This window comes from Apaloderma vittatum, unplaced genomic scaffold, assembly GCF_000703405.1.
Source record: "Apaloderma vittatum isolate BGI_N311 unplaced genomic scaffold, ASM70340v1 scaffold2261, whole genome shotgun sequence".
Lineage (NCBI taxonomy): Eukaryota > Metazoa > Chordata > Aves > Trogoniformes > Trogonidae > Apaloderma > Apaloderma vittatum.
The window spans coordinates 1-13940 of NW_009699401.1; the positions used below are offsets into that span (position 1 = coordinate 1).

The following is a 13940-nucleotide window of genomic DNA, read 5'->3' on the forward strand; positions in this document are numbered from 1 at the left end:
TGTGATCTGGGGTGCGGGGAGCGGGGTGCCCGTGTGGCCGCACCCTGTGAAATCGCAGTGGTCGGTGGTTCCCACTGGCCGAGAGCTGCCCCCGCTGCCGGCCCTGCTCGCCGGCCCCGCGCAGGTGGGTACGAGGGCCAGAGTTCTTTACGGGGCTTGGGAGATCCCCCCGGTGAATAATTCCACTTTCGTGGGGAAGTGACAACCATCCTGAGCTGAGAAGGGAGTTAAAGCTGCCTGAGCATTGCACACACGCCCGCTGAAGTCGTCTGAGGGTGAGCCCTAGCTAGTTCATCGAGGGAGGTCCTCCTGCCCCTCTGCTCTGCCCTGGTGAGGCCACATCTGGAATCTTGTGTCCAGTTCTGGGCCCCTCAGCTTAAGAGAGACAGGGAACTGCTGGAGAGAGTCCAGCGCAGCCACAGAGATGCTGAAGGGAGTGGAACATCTCCCTGATGAGGAAAGGCTGAAGGAGCTGGGTCTCTTTAGCTTGGAGAAGAGGAGGCTGAGGGGTGACCTCAAAAATGTTTATAAATATGTCAAGGGTGAGCATCAGGAGGATGGTGCCAGGATCTTTTCAACGACATCCAATGACAGGACATGGGGCAATGGGTTCAAGCTGGAACACAGGAGATTCCACAAAAATATTAGGAACAACTTTTTCCCTGTGAGGGTGACAGAGCCCTGGCACAGGCTGCCCAGGGAGGTTGTGGAGGCTCCTTCTCTGGAGACATTCAGACCCGCCTGGACGTGTTCCTGTGTGACCTACTGTAGGTGATCCTGCTCTGGCAGGGGGGCTGGACTAGATTTCTAGAAGTCCCTTCTATCCCCTGACATTCTGTGATTCTGTCATTCTGTGTGACCCAGTGACAACGGGGCAGGTACCAGCGTTGGCCAAGAGGCACTAACACCCCTGTGCTCTTAGGATACCACCCCTGATGAGCTGCTGTCTGCCGTGATGACTGCTGTCCTTCAGGATGTCAACCTGCGTCCTGAGGCCCTGGGAGACATCTGTGTGGGTGAGCAAACAGCTGCTGTCCCAATTTGAACCTCCCGGCCGGGCTGTCTCCCTGGGACAGGCAGCTCCTGGTGTCCCGTGGGGTACCAGCAAGTATTGTGGGGTTGGATGGGGTGAGCGCGTAGCATCAGGTTTATGAAATCGAGCATTTGTGACTGTTCTGTGGAGCGATGAGACTCTGCTCCAGGTGCCGGCTGGTACCGAGCCCTCGTGGTGGTCACGTCCCTTCGAGGCCTGTGGCAAACAGCGAGAGAAATGCAACCGGTTGACTGGAATCGTATCTTTGCACTCAGGAAACGTGCTGCAGCCTGGAGCTGGTGCTTTGATTGCAAGAGTTGCACAGTTTCTAAGGTAAACTCTCAACCAGATCAAGGTTCTTCCTCTCCTTCCTGGGCCGTGGCCATGGGGCAGCACTAGGTCAGAGGTTGCGATGCCGCTCGTGCACTCCCGGGAAGTCACGGCAGATCTCCTTTTGCCTAGAAATTAGACTTTGAGCGAGCATTTGAAGAACCATGATGGCAAAGGGGCAGGGAGGCGGAAGCGATGGGGCCGTTTAATCTGTTTGTGCTGCCCGTGTTGAGCCTCAGAAGCGGCAGATTTTGTTTTCCAGGCTCCCAGCTGCACCAGCTGCTTCTTCGTGCTGCCAAGCTGTGTTGCGTGGGGTCCCAAATCCATGAGTTATGAATATTGCAGAACTTTTCAATATTTTTGGCCTTGCTCAGAGCTCAGGAACTAGGCACATGAGAGGGCCTTGCTTACAGAGGCCCTTCTGAAGATGGACCTGCAGGGAAGCAGCACAGAGCCGCTTGCAAACCCAGTATGGAAACTATCTGTGAACTTTGGTTCCTCTTGGTGCAGGACCAAAGTAGGTCAACAAATGTATCAAGGAATCTGTCTTGAACTTGAGGGTTAAAGTTTAATCAAGTGATTTAGCGGTGTCTTCAGAAGCTTGGTTTGTTGCGTGGTTTTGTCGCTGAGTCTTTGCCGATTCTGTTTTTATTTTCTAGTGGCATTCCAGAAACAGTGCCGTGCTCAAGTGTGAACCGGCAGTGCTCCTCCGGGCTGCAGGCCATTATCAATATAGCTGGTGAGTGGTCTGCACACTTGGATGGGAGTCGATGCCTGCCCCGCCCCAAGCACTCCTTTCTCTTGTCCTCCAGTCTCTCTCAGCAGTAAAAATAGTGATAATGCCTTCTGCTTTTAGTTTAATGCTTTTATGCCCTGGAGTGACTGAGTTTACCCCTAGAGAAGGAACGTAGGTTTCTGAGGATGAGTTCTGCCATCCCTTCCACATCAGGCAGCTTCTGGAAGGGTCCCTCCTTGTCCTCTCTGGTTGCACGTCAGGTCATGGCTCGTCCTCAGCCCCATCAGCTCCTTGACCTGGCTCACATTCTGGCCGGCAGGAGGGCAGAGGGAACGCCCCGTTTGGCTGTGGTGGGTCCTCGGGTGGTTGTGAAGCGGCAGCTGAAAGGGACGTGCTTTTGCTCATAATGCCAATAAGAGTGTTCATGTGCTGCTCTTACAGGTGGCATCCAAAATGGGTCCTATGACATCGGCTTGGCCTGCGGGTAAGAAAGTCTTTTTGTGGTACTTGGTTACATTTCCTGTCCCTCAGCGATAGCTCCTGTGTGAGGAGTTAGAAACCCTTTCCGGGCAGATCTGCTGAACAATCCCTCCCGCCCAAGAAAATAGGTGCAGTCCTTATTTGACAAAATGAGTGAATAAATGCTAAAATTAGGACCTGGGTTTAAGTGGTGACTGCAGATTCAGTTTGTGTGTTTCCAGAGGCTGCTGAGTGCTTTGGCAGAAGATGGGGTCGTCGTAAAGGGCCTGAGGGTGCTTGAAAAGCCTTTAGTTGTCCTGGATGTTTTGGTCTCAGTGACACATCTGCTGGGGTCGCAATAAGAGGCCGTGCAAAAAGATGGTTTTATTGGGGTTCTCCAGCCCTTCTGTGGGACGCAAGCTCTGCCAGTCTGAAGGAGCCTGCTGTAATTGCCTTTTTAACTAACCTCTGATTAATTAGTATCGTAGAAGACTGGCAGCTATTGTGGATATAGAAATTAACGTTGTACCCGTGCTAATAAGTGTCCTGCAGACTTGCAGGAGATGTTCTTTCTGCGATGGATAGGCATGCTGTTCTTTGTTCCAGTCTTAACATCACAGGAAGTGTTTGTTTTTTAGAGGGTTATGTAGCCTTTGGAGAAACACTAGTGACCATGCACTCAAATACTTCAGAAGAATGAATTAAAAAAAAAGAAGAAAAAGAAATAAGTAATCTGAGGCTAAAATACTGAGTTTCTCTTTTTCTTTACCTTGTTAACTCTAGTCTTTCTTGGATTATTACTGTGCGCAATCATTGTCCTTAGAGAAATGTACACATTTACAGCTTCTCAACACCTGCACGTCCTTGGTTGAGCAAGGTGTGATGTTGAGAACGTCCGTCCCTTCTTAGACGGCTGCAAAATCAACGGCTCAGCATGACAGGCGTGTTCCCCCTGTGTGGGCAGAGCGCTTGCTGTTCACAGGGACTGCTTGTGCTTAAACCACCTTGATGCTTTTCACTCATTCACTTCAAAACGCTCCCAAGAGGTTGCTTGGCTCAAAGGATTTGGGATCCAGCCTTCGCACCTCTGGGGATGCAAACTGCTGTGTTCCATTGCGCGAGGATTTCTGGCCTCTACCCAGCAGGGTCCTCCATGAAGGCACAAAATCCGTAGGTTACCGATAGCTTTGGGCTTATCCCAGGCCGTGCTCTTCCACTGAGTGGACTCACCTGCTCTGTAGATGCAGAGATACTGGCTGACAACACAAAATGCAGTAGCTCTGGTTTGCACCTCCTTAAAACCTGATTTGTACCTTCCTTCAGGGATCAGGTGCAGCTTAACTCAAGTCATGCAGTGTCCCATACTGTAGTTTAAATTCCTGACAGCCCTTACCATGAGCTGCTTGGGGCAAAAATCTTATTTTCCCCTTGTCTAGTGTTTTCTAGGAATATTTTCTTTGTTATTTGCTCTTCCTGAGTGTATTTGTGTGATGCAGAGTAGAATTCAAACCCTCTTCCCTTCTTAGGCTTCAGGGTCTAGACTGACTTAACAAAATCTCACTAGTCCTAAGTGATGGATGCATGTTCCTGCACTAAATTCGTGTGTCTTTGATGTGTGAACTCATTTGTAGGTACAAGACTGCAGCCTTGGGGATCTATGGCTTAAAATTCTTTGTGTTGCAGAACGCAAATGGCTTAACTTCCTGAAGTCTCTTTCTTGGGGTTGCTTAATACTTATTATGCTGCCAACCAGTTCTTAAGCTCTAAGAGGCTTTTTATGGCCATTGAGGATCTCGTTGGAAACTCCAGTCCTGGAATGTTGGGTTTCTCATTATGGTTGCAGACAAAAGTGCCAGTAGCGTTCGCAGTTCTTCTCTAGCTGAGGAAACATGAGATTTAACTGTTGGACATTTGTATCCTGTTCTTGGTGACCAAGGACCAGTTTAATCTACCGGTCTGTTTTCATTTCATAATAATTCTTGTATTGATGATTGAAGAGCTTCTGCCTCAGATAATTCTTAATTATTAACCACGTCTCTGTAGGGTAATAGGCAGGCATGTTGTCAAGGTACTGAGTTTTACTCAGTCTTAAGCGATTGCCACAAACGGGGTATGAAAGCACTTGTGACAAATTCCAATTTTTCTTGTGTTTAGCGTGGAAACGATGTCCCTCAGAAGTGCCAATAACCCTGGCGATATCAGTTCCAGCATGACTGAAAACAGCAAAGCTCGAGATTGCCTTATTCCCATGGGGTAAGTGTTCCCTCTCCCCGAAGCTGAAGGGTTTTCTGGATGGGCTCTCTCCTTGATGACCAAACTTTCCAATTGGAGCGTGGTGAGCTTGAAGCCATACGTGTCGACATCAGCTTTGGTTGCAGTAGAAGATTAATTGTGGGGGAAAGATCAGCGACGCTGATGAAAGGTTTCCTTGTCTTATGTCTTCAGCTCAATGACTTAATGAGGAAGGAAGGCTGATTTGAACCTTGATTTGATTGAGAATCTGCTTCTGCTGAGCAGTTCTAGGTTTAGAAGACAGCAGGAGGCTTTGAGACTGAAGGCAGTTTTTGCACCTTGTGTTGTCTTGGTAGAAGGCAACTGCAGCTCCATTAGATGTGTTGCTGGATTAATTCTGTGATGTTGTTTTCCCCAGAATAACCTCAGAAAATGTGGCAGAGAAGTTTGGAGTTTCCCGAAAGAAGCAAGATGCCTTTGCCTTGGCTTCCCAACAAAAGTAAATGCTTTTTAAAAATTTTTTTATTTTTTTTTTAACGGAATAAATGCAGATAGACAGTGCATTGCTGCTTCCCAGGAGTGGTTAAGTGCAGGCTTCGTGTTGCCTTCCAAACCTTAATACTGAGTAAAGAAGGTCGAGATGGTCAGAGCGGAGATCAGCGCGTGTCCCGGGTTGTGAGAGAAGGAAACCTGAGCCCGGAGCGGTGCTGGGCCCTGTGTGACTGGTCCCACACACGTACCTCCAGGCCGGTGAGCCTTGAGCAGCGAGTGCCCCTGTGATTTTTTTTTTTCAGCATCCAAAGGATACAACCTTTGTGAGGTTTCTGAGATGAAATCACAGAGTGATGTTTTCGTAGCAGCTTTGGCTCGGTATCGTTTGATATCGTTTGTGGGAGCGGCGGCAGAGGTTCCTTTCCTAAGAGGAAAGATTTAAGTGTAGCTGCTTCTAGAGAACTGCTCAGCTCGTGGGGAAAACGGCTTCTCTTTGCTGCAGGTGTTTGGCTCCAAGCAAGTCCAATCCTACTTCTAATAACCTTTCTCTTCGCTTAAATCACTGCCAAAGTCAGCTGACCCCTGGAATCCGTGGGGCTGTGCTGACAGTCCAGCGGTGATACGTTAAAGTTGCCGCCACCAAAGAGTTAAACTAACTTTCAGAGCTCTGTTCTAAGCGTCCTCCCGGTCCAATTATTTATCTAATACAGGAAGCCACTGCACAGGCCAGTTAACCTTTAAATTCTGGCCCCGCTTCTCAGGGAACTTGGCATGGCAGCCTTTCTCACTGACATTGAGCTGATAACGCCAAAGGGTATGTGAACGCGATCCTCGCCTCGCGCAGGAGGAAAGGGGTGATTTTCTGGCCTTGGTCTCAGGATGTGTGCAGAGTTACTGATCTGCCCTGCAGCATTTTGCTCTACCTCTCACTTACCTGGGAGTATTCAGTATGTTCATTTTATTAGTAGAAGTGTGAAGTGGCAAGAGGATAAAACAAGCTTTCAGTGTCCAGTTCATATTCCCTATAAAGGGAATATTCTTCCCTGCTGCTGGAAGGTAAATCTTCAAATTCAGCTCTACTATGGAGGCTTTTGAAATAAACTACGCTAAAACCTGAGCTAATTCTAATATAGCTAATTGTGTTCTGCCTATTTCTATCAGTCTGATCACATGTTGGTCCCTAATATTGCTGTCTCGGGGACCAGACCCTATCTTCGCCACACCTGTGCTGCTAAATTAAGGATTTCTATCGGTCTGATCACATCAGTTGGTCCCTAATATTGCTGTCTCGGGGACCAGACCCTATCTTCACCACACCTGTGCTGCTAAATTAAGGGATGCCCTTCTGCATAATCACACTGAACTATGCAACGTACATTTCAGTCATTTTGGCTTGAAAGGTTATGTTTAAAATGCTGGAAGATTGTACTTGAAGCCTGTGCTATAAAGCTCAACTTGTCTTACATAATCACACTGAACTATGCAACGTACGTTTCAGTCATTTTGGCTTGAAAGGTTACGTTTAAAATGCTGGAAGATTGTACCTGAAGCCTGTGCTATAAAGCTCAACTTGTCTTTAGTAGGACAAACCCAGGAATGAGTGAAATTTTAGCCATTCCTTGTCAGAAATCACTAGTGTATGTGGAAGCTTAGCCTACTTGACCTCTCAGAAATAAGAATTGTTGTCTGAAATAAGTATTCACCCATCTTCCCATCCACTACTCAGCGATGACGTACCTGCATACCAGGTCATAGCTTAGATCATTCTCTTGCTAACTGGTTTCCTCTGTGTTAGTTTTCTCACAGTTCACCTCCAGAATATTTTAACCTTTCCTACTCTTTTACAGGGCAGCAAAAGCTCAGCAGCTGGGACTGTTCAAAACTGAGATTGTTCCAGTGAAGACCACAGTTCTAGATAACCAGGGCAACCGAAAAACCATCACCGTGCACCAGGATGAAGGGATTAGGCCCTCCACGACCCTGGAAGGCTTGGCAAAGCTGAAGCCTGCCTTCAAAGAGGACGGTAGCACTACAGCAGGTCAGCTCTGCTGTTAAGTCAGTGTTGTTCCTGGGGTTTACCTGCCTTCTCGTAGAACGTGCTCCTGCAAAAAGAGCGTTAATAGATCTCTTCCAACAGGTAATGCCAGTCAGGTCAGCGATGGAGCAGCTGCTGTCCTCCTGGCCAAACGCTCAAAAGCAGCACAGCTGGGACTCCCAGTCCTGGGGGTGCTCAGGTCCTTCGCTGTGGTCGGAGTCCCGCCAGACGTTATGGGCATAGGACCAGCCTACGCGATCCCTGCAGCGCTGGAGAAGGCGGGTAAGCACCGCCCGTTGTTCGTACGGCGTTTGGCACGAGGCAAATCCGGCTCTCCGGGCTGAAATTCCAGGTTACGTTATTCTAGGCTGTGCAGCTGCCAGCTGTAGCAATAGCAAACCTAAATTCAAATCCTGCAAAGAGATCCTGGCTCAGATTATTGTGATACTTTTCACTTGGACTCATATATGAATTGTCATTTCACTTTTAAGAAGCTCAGGATTAAATCCCTGCAAACTTTCAGCAAACTGTTGACACGTGGCAAATGATTTAGTCTTCATGTAGTTCTGTTTTCATTAATATGCCCAGTTTGTGGGGGTAGGGACTTCGTGTTAGTTTTTTTGGTTTTTGTTTTTCTTTACAATTATGGCATCTGGCCAGTGAACAGGCTTCCCTCAGTCTTCTTATCGTACTCACTGGGTTAAATAGCTTTTATAGCTGATGTTTATTGTTGTGTCAGCCTGTCATTGCTGTGGTCGCAGGCTCTGCTGTGGTTTTATCTTTCAGTCATGAGATACCCTTCGATCTTGAATCCCTCTCTAAAGAAATCGTATTTAATCTAAGGAAACTTGGCAAACTCAGTTATACAGTACCATGAACTGTGACATTTGGTGGTCTTTAGACACTGTAACATAAACATACGTACAAGTGTAGCTACCCCACATGGAGCCGAGTTGCTCCTCTTCTTGTTGTTAGTGCAGTGGAACTAGAATTCGTAAGGGGAGGCTGTGAGCGATTTATTCTCTTTGATATAGTCATAAGGCAAAAACGTCTTTTAAATCCTGACTGTTCTGAACCGTAGGTCTGACTCTGAATGACATTGATATATATGAAATTAATGAAGCCTTTGCAAGCCAGGTGAGTGATCACCCTGTTAGAGTTGCTGCACTGCTTGGTAGTGCAGCTTGGTCTCCAAATGAAGATTTGAACTGGTTCCACATGTGACATCTTCAGCTAAATGTTAACGACATGTGCAAACTATTTCCCCTTTCCTTCAAATCAAAATAAGCAGGGCATTTCTTATACAGCCTAATACTAAAAAAACACCACAAAACAAACCAGAAGATTCCATCCACTGAATAAAAAGGAGTCTTTACTACCATATCCGCATACCAACTTGCAAAATCTGTTTCACAAGGGCTGTAACTTATTACTGAGGAGCATCAGTGTGCAGATTGCTAATTTGGAGGTTCTTAATCAAAGGCAGAAACTTCACTACAGTGTTTTCCACAAACCCATGACATGCTTGTAAGAAAGCACAAGGGCTCAGTTTGAGACGAAGCTTCTCTGTGCTTTGGATTTGTAATGCAGTTCACTTGTTTCCACTGGGAATGATGGTCTGGCTGAGGCCAGGCCTTCAGGTACTGTTGAACGCAGAGCAGCTGACACAATGGGGAGCTAAATTCATTATATCCATGAATCTGTTCCCGAGGGTGGTTTGCTCTCCCTCTTTCTGTGTGGACGAGATCACCCATCTTCTCAAAGCTCTCCTTTGCAAGAGAGCTGAGAATTTAACGGAGGTGAGAGCAGCTCCGTGAAACCATTCCCTCTCTCTTCCCAGGCCGTGTACTGTGTTGAAAAGCTCGAAAAAAAAGGGGGGAGCGATAGCACTGGGGCACCCACTGGGCTGTACCGGTGCTCGTCAAGTTGTCACTTTGCTCAATGAATTGAAGCGCAGAGGGAAGAGGTAGGTACTGAGGAGGAGCATTAGCCTTAAGGCCTTACATCTACGTAAGTAATGTAGGCTCAGAAGTAACCATCCGTTTGGGTTAAGCTTTCTCCATCCCTCCGATAGCTTTGGAAATGAATTCCCGATTCGGGTGGTGTCAGAGCAGCACGTCAGCACTCAGAGCTGGCAGCTCCGTAAGGCTGGGCTGTGTCAGGCTTTGTGAAGTGTGGTCCCAGGATCTTCTTGACGTGTGGAAGAAAGCCGGTAGCGGCTGCTGGCTGGCTCTGTCACTGCTCCCTTTGGGACAACACCTCAGGCTGGGCTGTCCCCTGCCCTAGAGGGCAGACTGACAGTGATGGCAAGCCATCCAGTAAGAATGATAAACCACCTCAAACCAGGTGGAATAACTTGCCCTGAAATCAGGCTTTCCACTCTATTTTTCCACAAATCCTCCTGCACATCTCTCCAAATTGACCTTGAATTTTTGTGTAGCAAAGCCACGTGAAGGGCAGTGCTAGGAGGTGGGAAAGAAAGAGTTTCTTCCTCAACCCAACTGAGTCAAAGCAGTTCTTCGATCTTGACCTTGTTGCCGGTAAGCCTGAGGCAGATGGCTGAGGAGCTTGCTTCTGGCACCAGAAAACAGGCAGAGAAACATGTCCATGTGCTCTGCAAACAACACCCTGGACCCACGCCAGAGTTAGAATCTCTTGGTGGCACAGGAGAGCAGCAGGGTGTAGCTCAAATTTATTCTGTTCTTTTCTCCTCCCATGGTTTAAACCTGATCTTAATTCCACACGTTTTCTCCTTTCAGAGCGTACGGAGTGGTATCCATGTGCATTGGAACAGGCATGGGCGCTGCAGCAGTGTTCGAGTACCCAGGGAACTAAACTCTGGCGTCCTGATGCAACAGCTAATTCTCTGCCTTCTGCAGTAACTGCAAATGATTTGCACTGTGAAATCAAGTGGATTCAGGGATTTGTTACTGGATCCACAAATTTTAGGCACAAGTGGCAAAGTAGGGGAAAAAAAAAGAATCATACACGTCTGGTGAGCAGGTGGGAAAATGCGAAACTGGTATTTGCGTCAGAGTTAAAAAGCATCCTGACATGAGAAATGAGTTCAGCTGAAGTTCAACTACAGGCCCTTGTGCGGTGATTATGAATGAATATTCCTAATTTAATCAATCCCTTTATTCTTTGAACACTATCAGAGAGAAGTAGTTCATGGTACGGCATGTTCGTAAGACAGATTGTCTAAAAGGGTCGCTCCAAACAAAAACATCAGGGTGCATGAAAAGGCTTTTCCAGGGTTTTCTTGAAAGATTTAATCTTGTGAGAAGCCTGGAACAGCTTGTTTTGAAAGCAGTGCAAAGACTCAACACCATTTCCTTTACAACTGTGTCCATCCACATCACAGGCTGGGGATGTCTTAAATTGTCCCTGTGCTGGAGGATGTGCTGTAGGTTTCTATTTCTAACCAAGCTGCTCTCAAGCCTCCAGAGGGGGAAGGCAAGAGGATGAGAATATAATTTACACAGAGTAGAATAGAAAGGTTCTGCTGAATTGCTGAATGCCAGGAATTTGAAAGAAAATGACATCTTTCACAATTAATTTCTAATTATCGGCTTGTGTGACTCTAATATTGACAAGCTTATGCTTAATAATATTTACTTACCTAACAGAAAATGGATTTCAGCATTAGTCTTAACTGCAAGCACTACATGAACATCAGCGGCACCTCAGTACTTCAGTGCTAGTACAGATGTGTATTTCATCTTGAAAAGTTCTCCCTTCTTTGTTTTCCGTCTTCTGAGCAGAAATGGCACTGAAACTCCGGGCTGATAACTTGAAAAAGAAAGTTACTCATTGTCTTGGACACATTCAGAAAGTTTAAATTTGTAACACGGACTGAAGTTCATCCTAGCTCTTGTTTTTGCACTTAATACTATTGGTTTCTTGCAATATGTTTCTTTTCCTTCTGTGACTGGTAGTTGAAGGTCATGACTAGTTAGAGCTGTCTGATATTCTCACATTCCTGCGCTGCAGCCGTCTCGCCCAGCAGCCACGCGTGCTGTATTATAGAGCAAAAAGATGAAATTATTTAAAAGGAGCAGAGAGGCATCAGCAGGTTCCTGTGTGTGAAACGAGTTCTCAGTGCTGGTTCATATTTAATCTGGGCAGAAGGCAGCCCTCGTGCATCTTTTGTTTTCCTGCAGTGCGGGTCGCAGCCCCCTCCTCCCCACGCACACTGCCTTGAACACAAACCTTTTATGACGGGAATGGAAAACTTTACAAACTCAGAAATGAGAATTTCACTGACCTTTAGCTAAAGTGATACTAAAAATATTTGAAGAGAAGTTTGAGTAAATGGGAACCATGTGAGGAAAAAGAATTGAAAGGAAGAAAGGTTCCTCCCTCACTAGCTGAGGGGGGTGTTCTCAGCACCCAGGCAGGGTGAAACAGGCAGGTTTGGTAATTTTCCAAGGAGTCCAGGGAAAGGTGGCTTCTCCCTTTTTCGTGTCAGGCACTGAGAGAACAGCCCAGGGAATGCTGGCCTGTTCGCTAATTCTTGCTATAATCATGTGTAAATGTCCATTTTAATGTCAGACAAATAAACAAAGCAAAACAAAAGCTGCTTTTTAAGATACGAACGGACTTTATTTGTAGTTTGAGGCATACTGTGATAGGCAAAGGGTTTGGGCCTGTTACCAGAAAGCTGCTTTGCAGTTTAAAATGGATTATTTTGCAGACCCTAGTTCTGGGGGTAAGGGTAAGCTTATCACAGCAATAAAAGTAACAGCACGGAATAAGATTATGACCATTTTCTTTAAAGCACCGTGAGCTGTTTTTCTCCTCACTTAGAATTTCATTCTGGTTAAATTCCAGTCTCTATTAAAACAACTGAAGTAGCCAAAAATACAGGCTTAACTGATGGCACATCTGCATCCAGCCCGTTGCCTTGACATTTGTCCCACATTGTCTTGCTTAGATCAAATACAGGTCTTCGTGCTTTCCATCAGTGTCCCTTGTCCCCTGACCCGGAGCTTGCAAGGCTTCTCTCCCAGCATTCCCATAACGGTCACAGTAGCTTCGTATTCAGTGTCGCTCCTACAATGCAGAGCACAAGGGCAGTTCACTTAGAGCCAAGTGCAGGTCTGTGTTTAAGGATAAGGTTAGCTGGGGCAGGGAAAAAAGGGAGAATGGTGTCCTAAGCCATAAACTGCTCCTAGTCACAAGTTGACACTAATGTTTAATCTCACTTCATGGTGTCCTGGCCCATGGCTGCATACAGGGTATTTAAAAGGATGGTCTGGGCTGTACCTGAAGCGAAGGTGTTGGATTATTATCTTCACGTTTGAAAAAAGAACCTGAGTATCTTCCTACTTGTGAAATTCTGTTCTGGTTAAATAAATAAGCTCTGCTGGGTGATGGTGTTGGGGAGCAAATGCTGGCACTGCCTCGATGGGGAAAGCCATCCCTGTGACAAAGTTTGAAATGGGAAAGTTTCTGTCAACTCCCCTAAGACAAGGGGCAGTCAGCGGGGTCCAGATTGTAAATGAACATCAAAAAGCTTACACCAAGGGTAGTTTTGCACTAAGTAGCAGCCTTGCAGCGTAGTTTGCCCAAGGCTAATGCTGTGCAATGCTTCTGAGACTGCTCATCTGAAGGACTTCTCTGCGTCCAGGAGACACTGCTGTAAAGGCCTGAGGCAAGACAACTGTTCTGCGAGACAGCTCTTTATTTTTTTCCTTCTCAGACAGCATTCCCCTGCAGGAAGACTGCTGAGTTAGAGAGGTGAATTATTAATATCACCTCACACCTTGCATGTAATTATTTACTAATGACATGCTAGTCCTGAGCCCTGCCTGTGTTGGGAGTTCTTCATCTGGAGCTGAACATTGGAGTTGGCTGCCACACAGCAACAGCTTTGCTTTTTTGCTATTTCCAGGCGCTTCCAGTTGTGCTGCTCAGGGTAGCTGTTAGATGAAAAGAAGCGCTTCAGGTGTATTCCAGATTCAGATATCTAGAAAAATGTCAGTCAGGAGCCTGGGGAGGTCTCTGGTCCTTCACGCTGGTCAGAGCAGGGAGAGCTCAGAGCAGCTTTGCCCCACTGAGATTTCAGTAGCTCCAGCGAGGGACACCTCATGGTGTGTCCCAGAGAGATCAGCGTTACGACAGCAACTCACGTCACCTGTATTTTGCTCCTTGACACTGCCCTGTCAGTAGTGTTCAGAGTTCACTGGAATTACTGGCATAAACTTGTCGGTCTTAAGCTTTCTGCTGTCATCAGGCAACTTTCAAGAAAGTAATTTGTAATGCAACCTGGTTTTTCTCAGAGGAGTTGCATCTCCCTAATTAAAGCAAAGAAATTAAAGGCTTTGGGTCCCTATCTCCGCTCTTCACAACTAAATCCTAGCCTTGGCAAAGGTTATGATAAGAGGTCCGTAAACATAATTAGAACAATATTAGATGGTATAGGACAAGGTAATTTTCATCTGCTCTCTGCTGTCGTTTGCCTGCAGCTCGCATTATCTTTGTTGTGTAGAAAACCTTTGGACTAGAAGCAACAGAATATGTTGAATTTTTTTTTTCCTTTCTCATCAAACATCAGCTTATCTGTAATGCTAAACATTGCACCAGAGTAAGCAAGGGTAAAACAACTTGTAGCACTGTAT

General features: G+C 46.5%; 2 protein-coding genes across 2 annotated transcripts in view; one reads left to right on the forward strand and one right to left on the reverse strand.

The window, feature by feature from the left end:
- Positions 1–922: 922 nt before the first annotated feature.
- On the forward strand, positions 923–10152 carry ACAA1 (acetyl-CoA acyltransferase 1; the record flags this gene model as incomplete). Its single annotated transcript, XM_009878332.1, is given in 12 exon segments — positions 923–1016; positions 1309–1366; positions 2023–2102; positions 2541–2583; positions 4713–4811; positions 5209–5289; positions 7130–7320; positions 7420–7599; positions 8399–8454; positions 9158–9186; positions 9188–9283; positions 10077–10152. Coding segments are annotated over 12 exon segments (1083 nt in total), but the record flags the coding sequence as incomplete, so codon positions are not given.
- Positions 10153–12249: 2097 nt separating this feature from the next.
- DLEC1 (deleted in lung and esophageal cancer 1) overlaps positions 12250–13940 on the reverse strand; it is a 39031-nt gene continuing 37340 nt past the window's right edge. Inside the window, 2 exon segments of the mRNA XM_009878334.1 lie at positions 12250–12284; positions 12287–12372. Coding sequence (XP_009876636.1) covers positions 12250–12284; positions 12287–12372 — 121 coding nt within the window.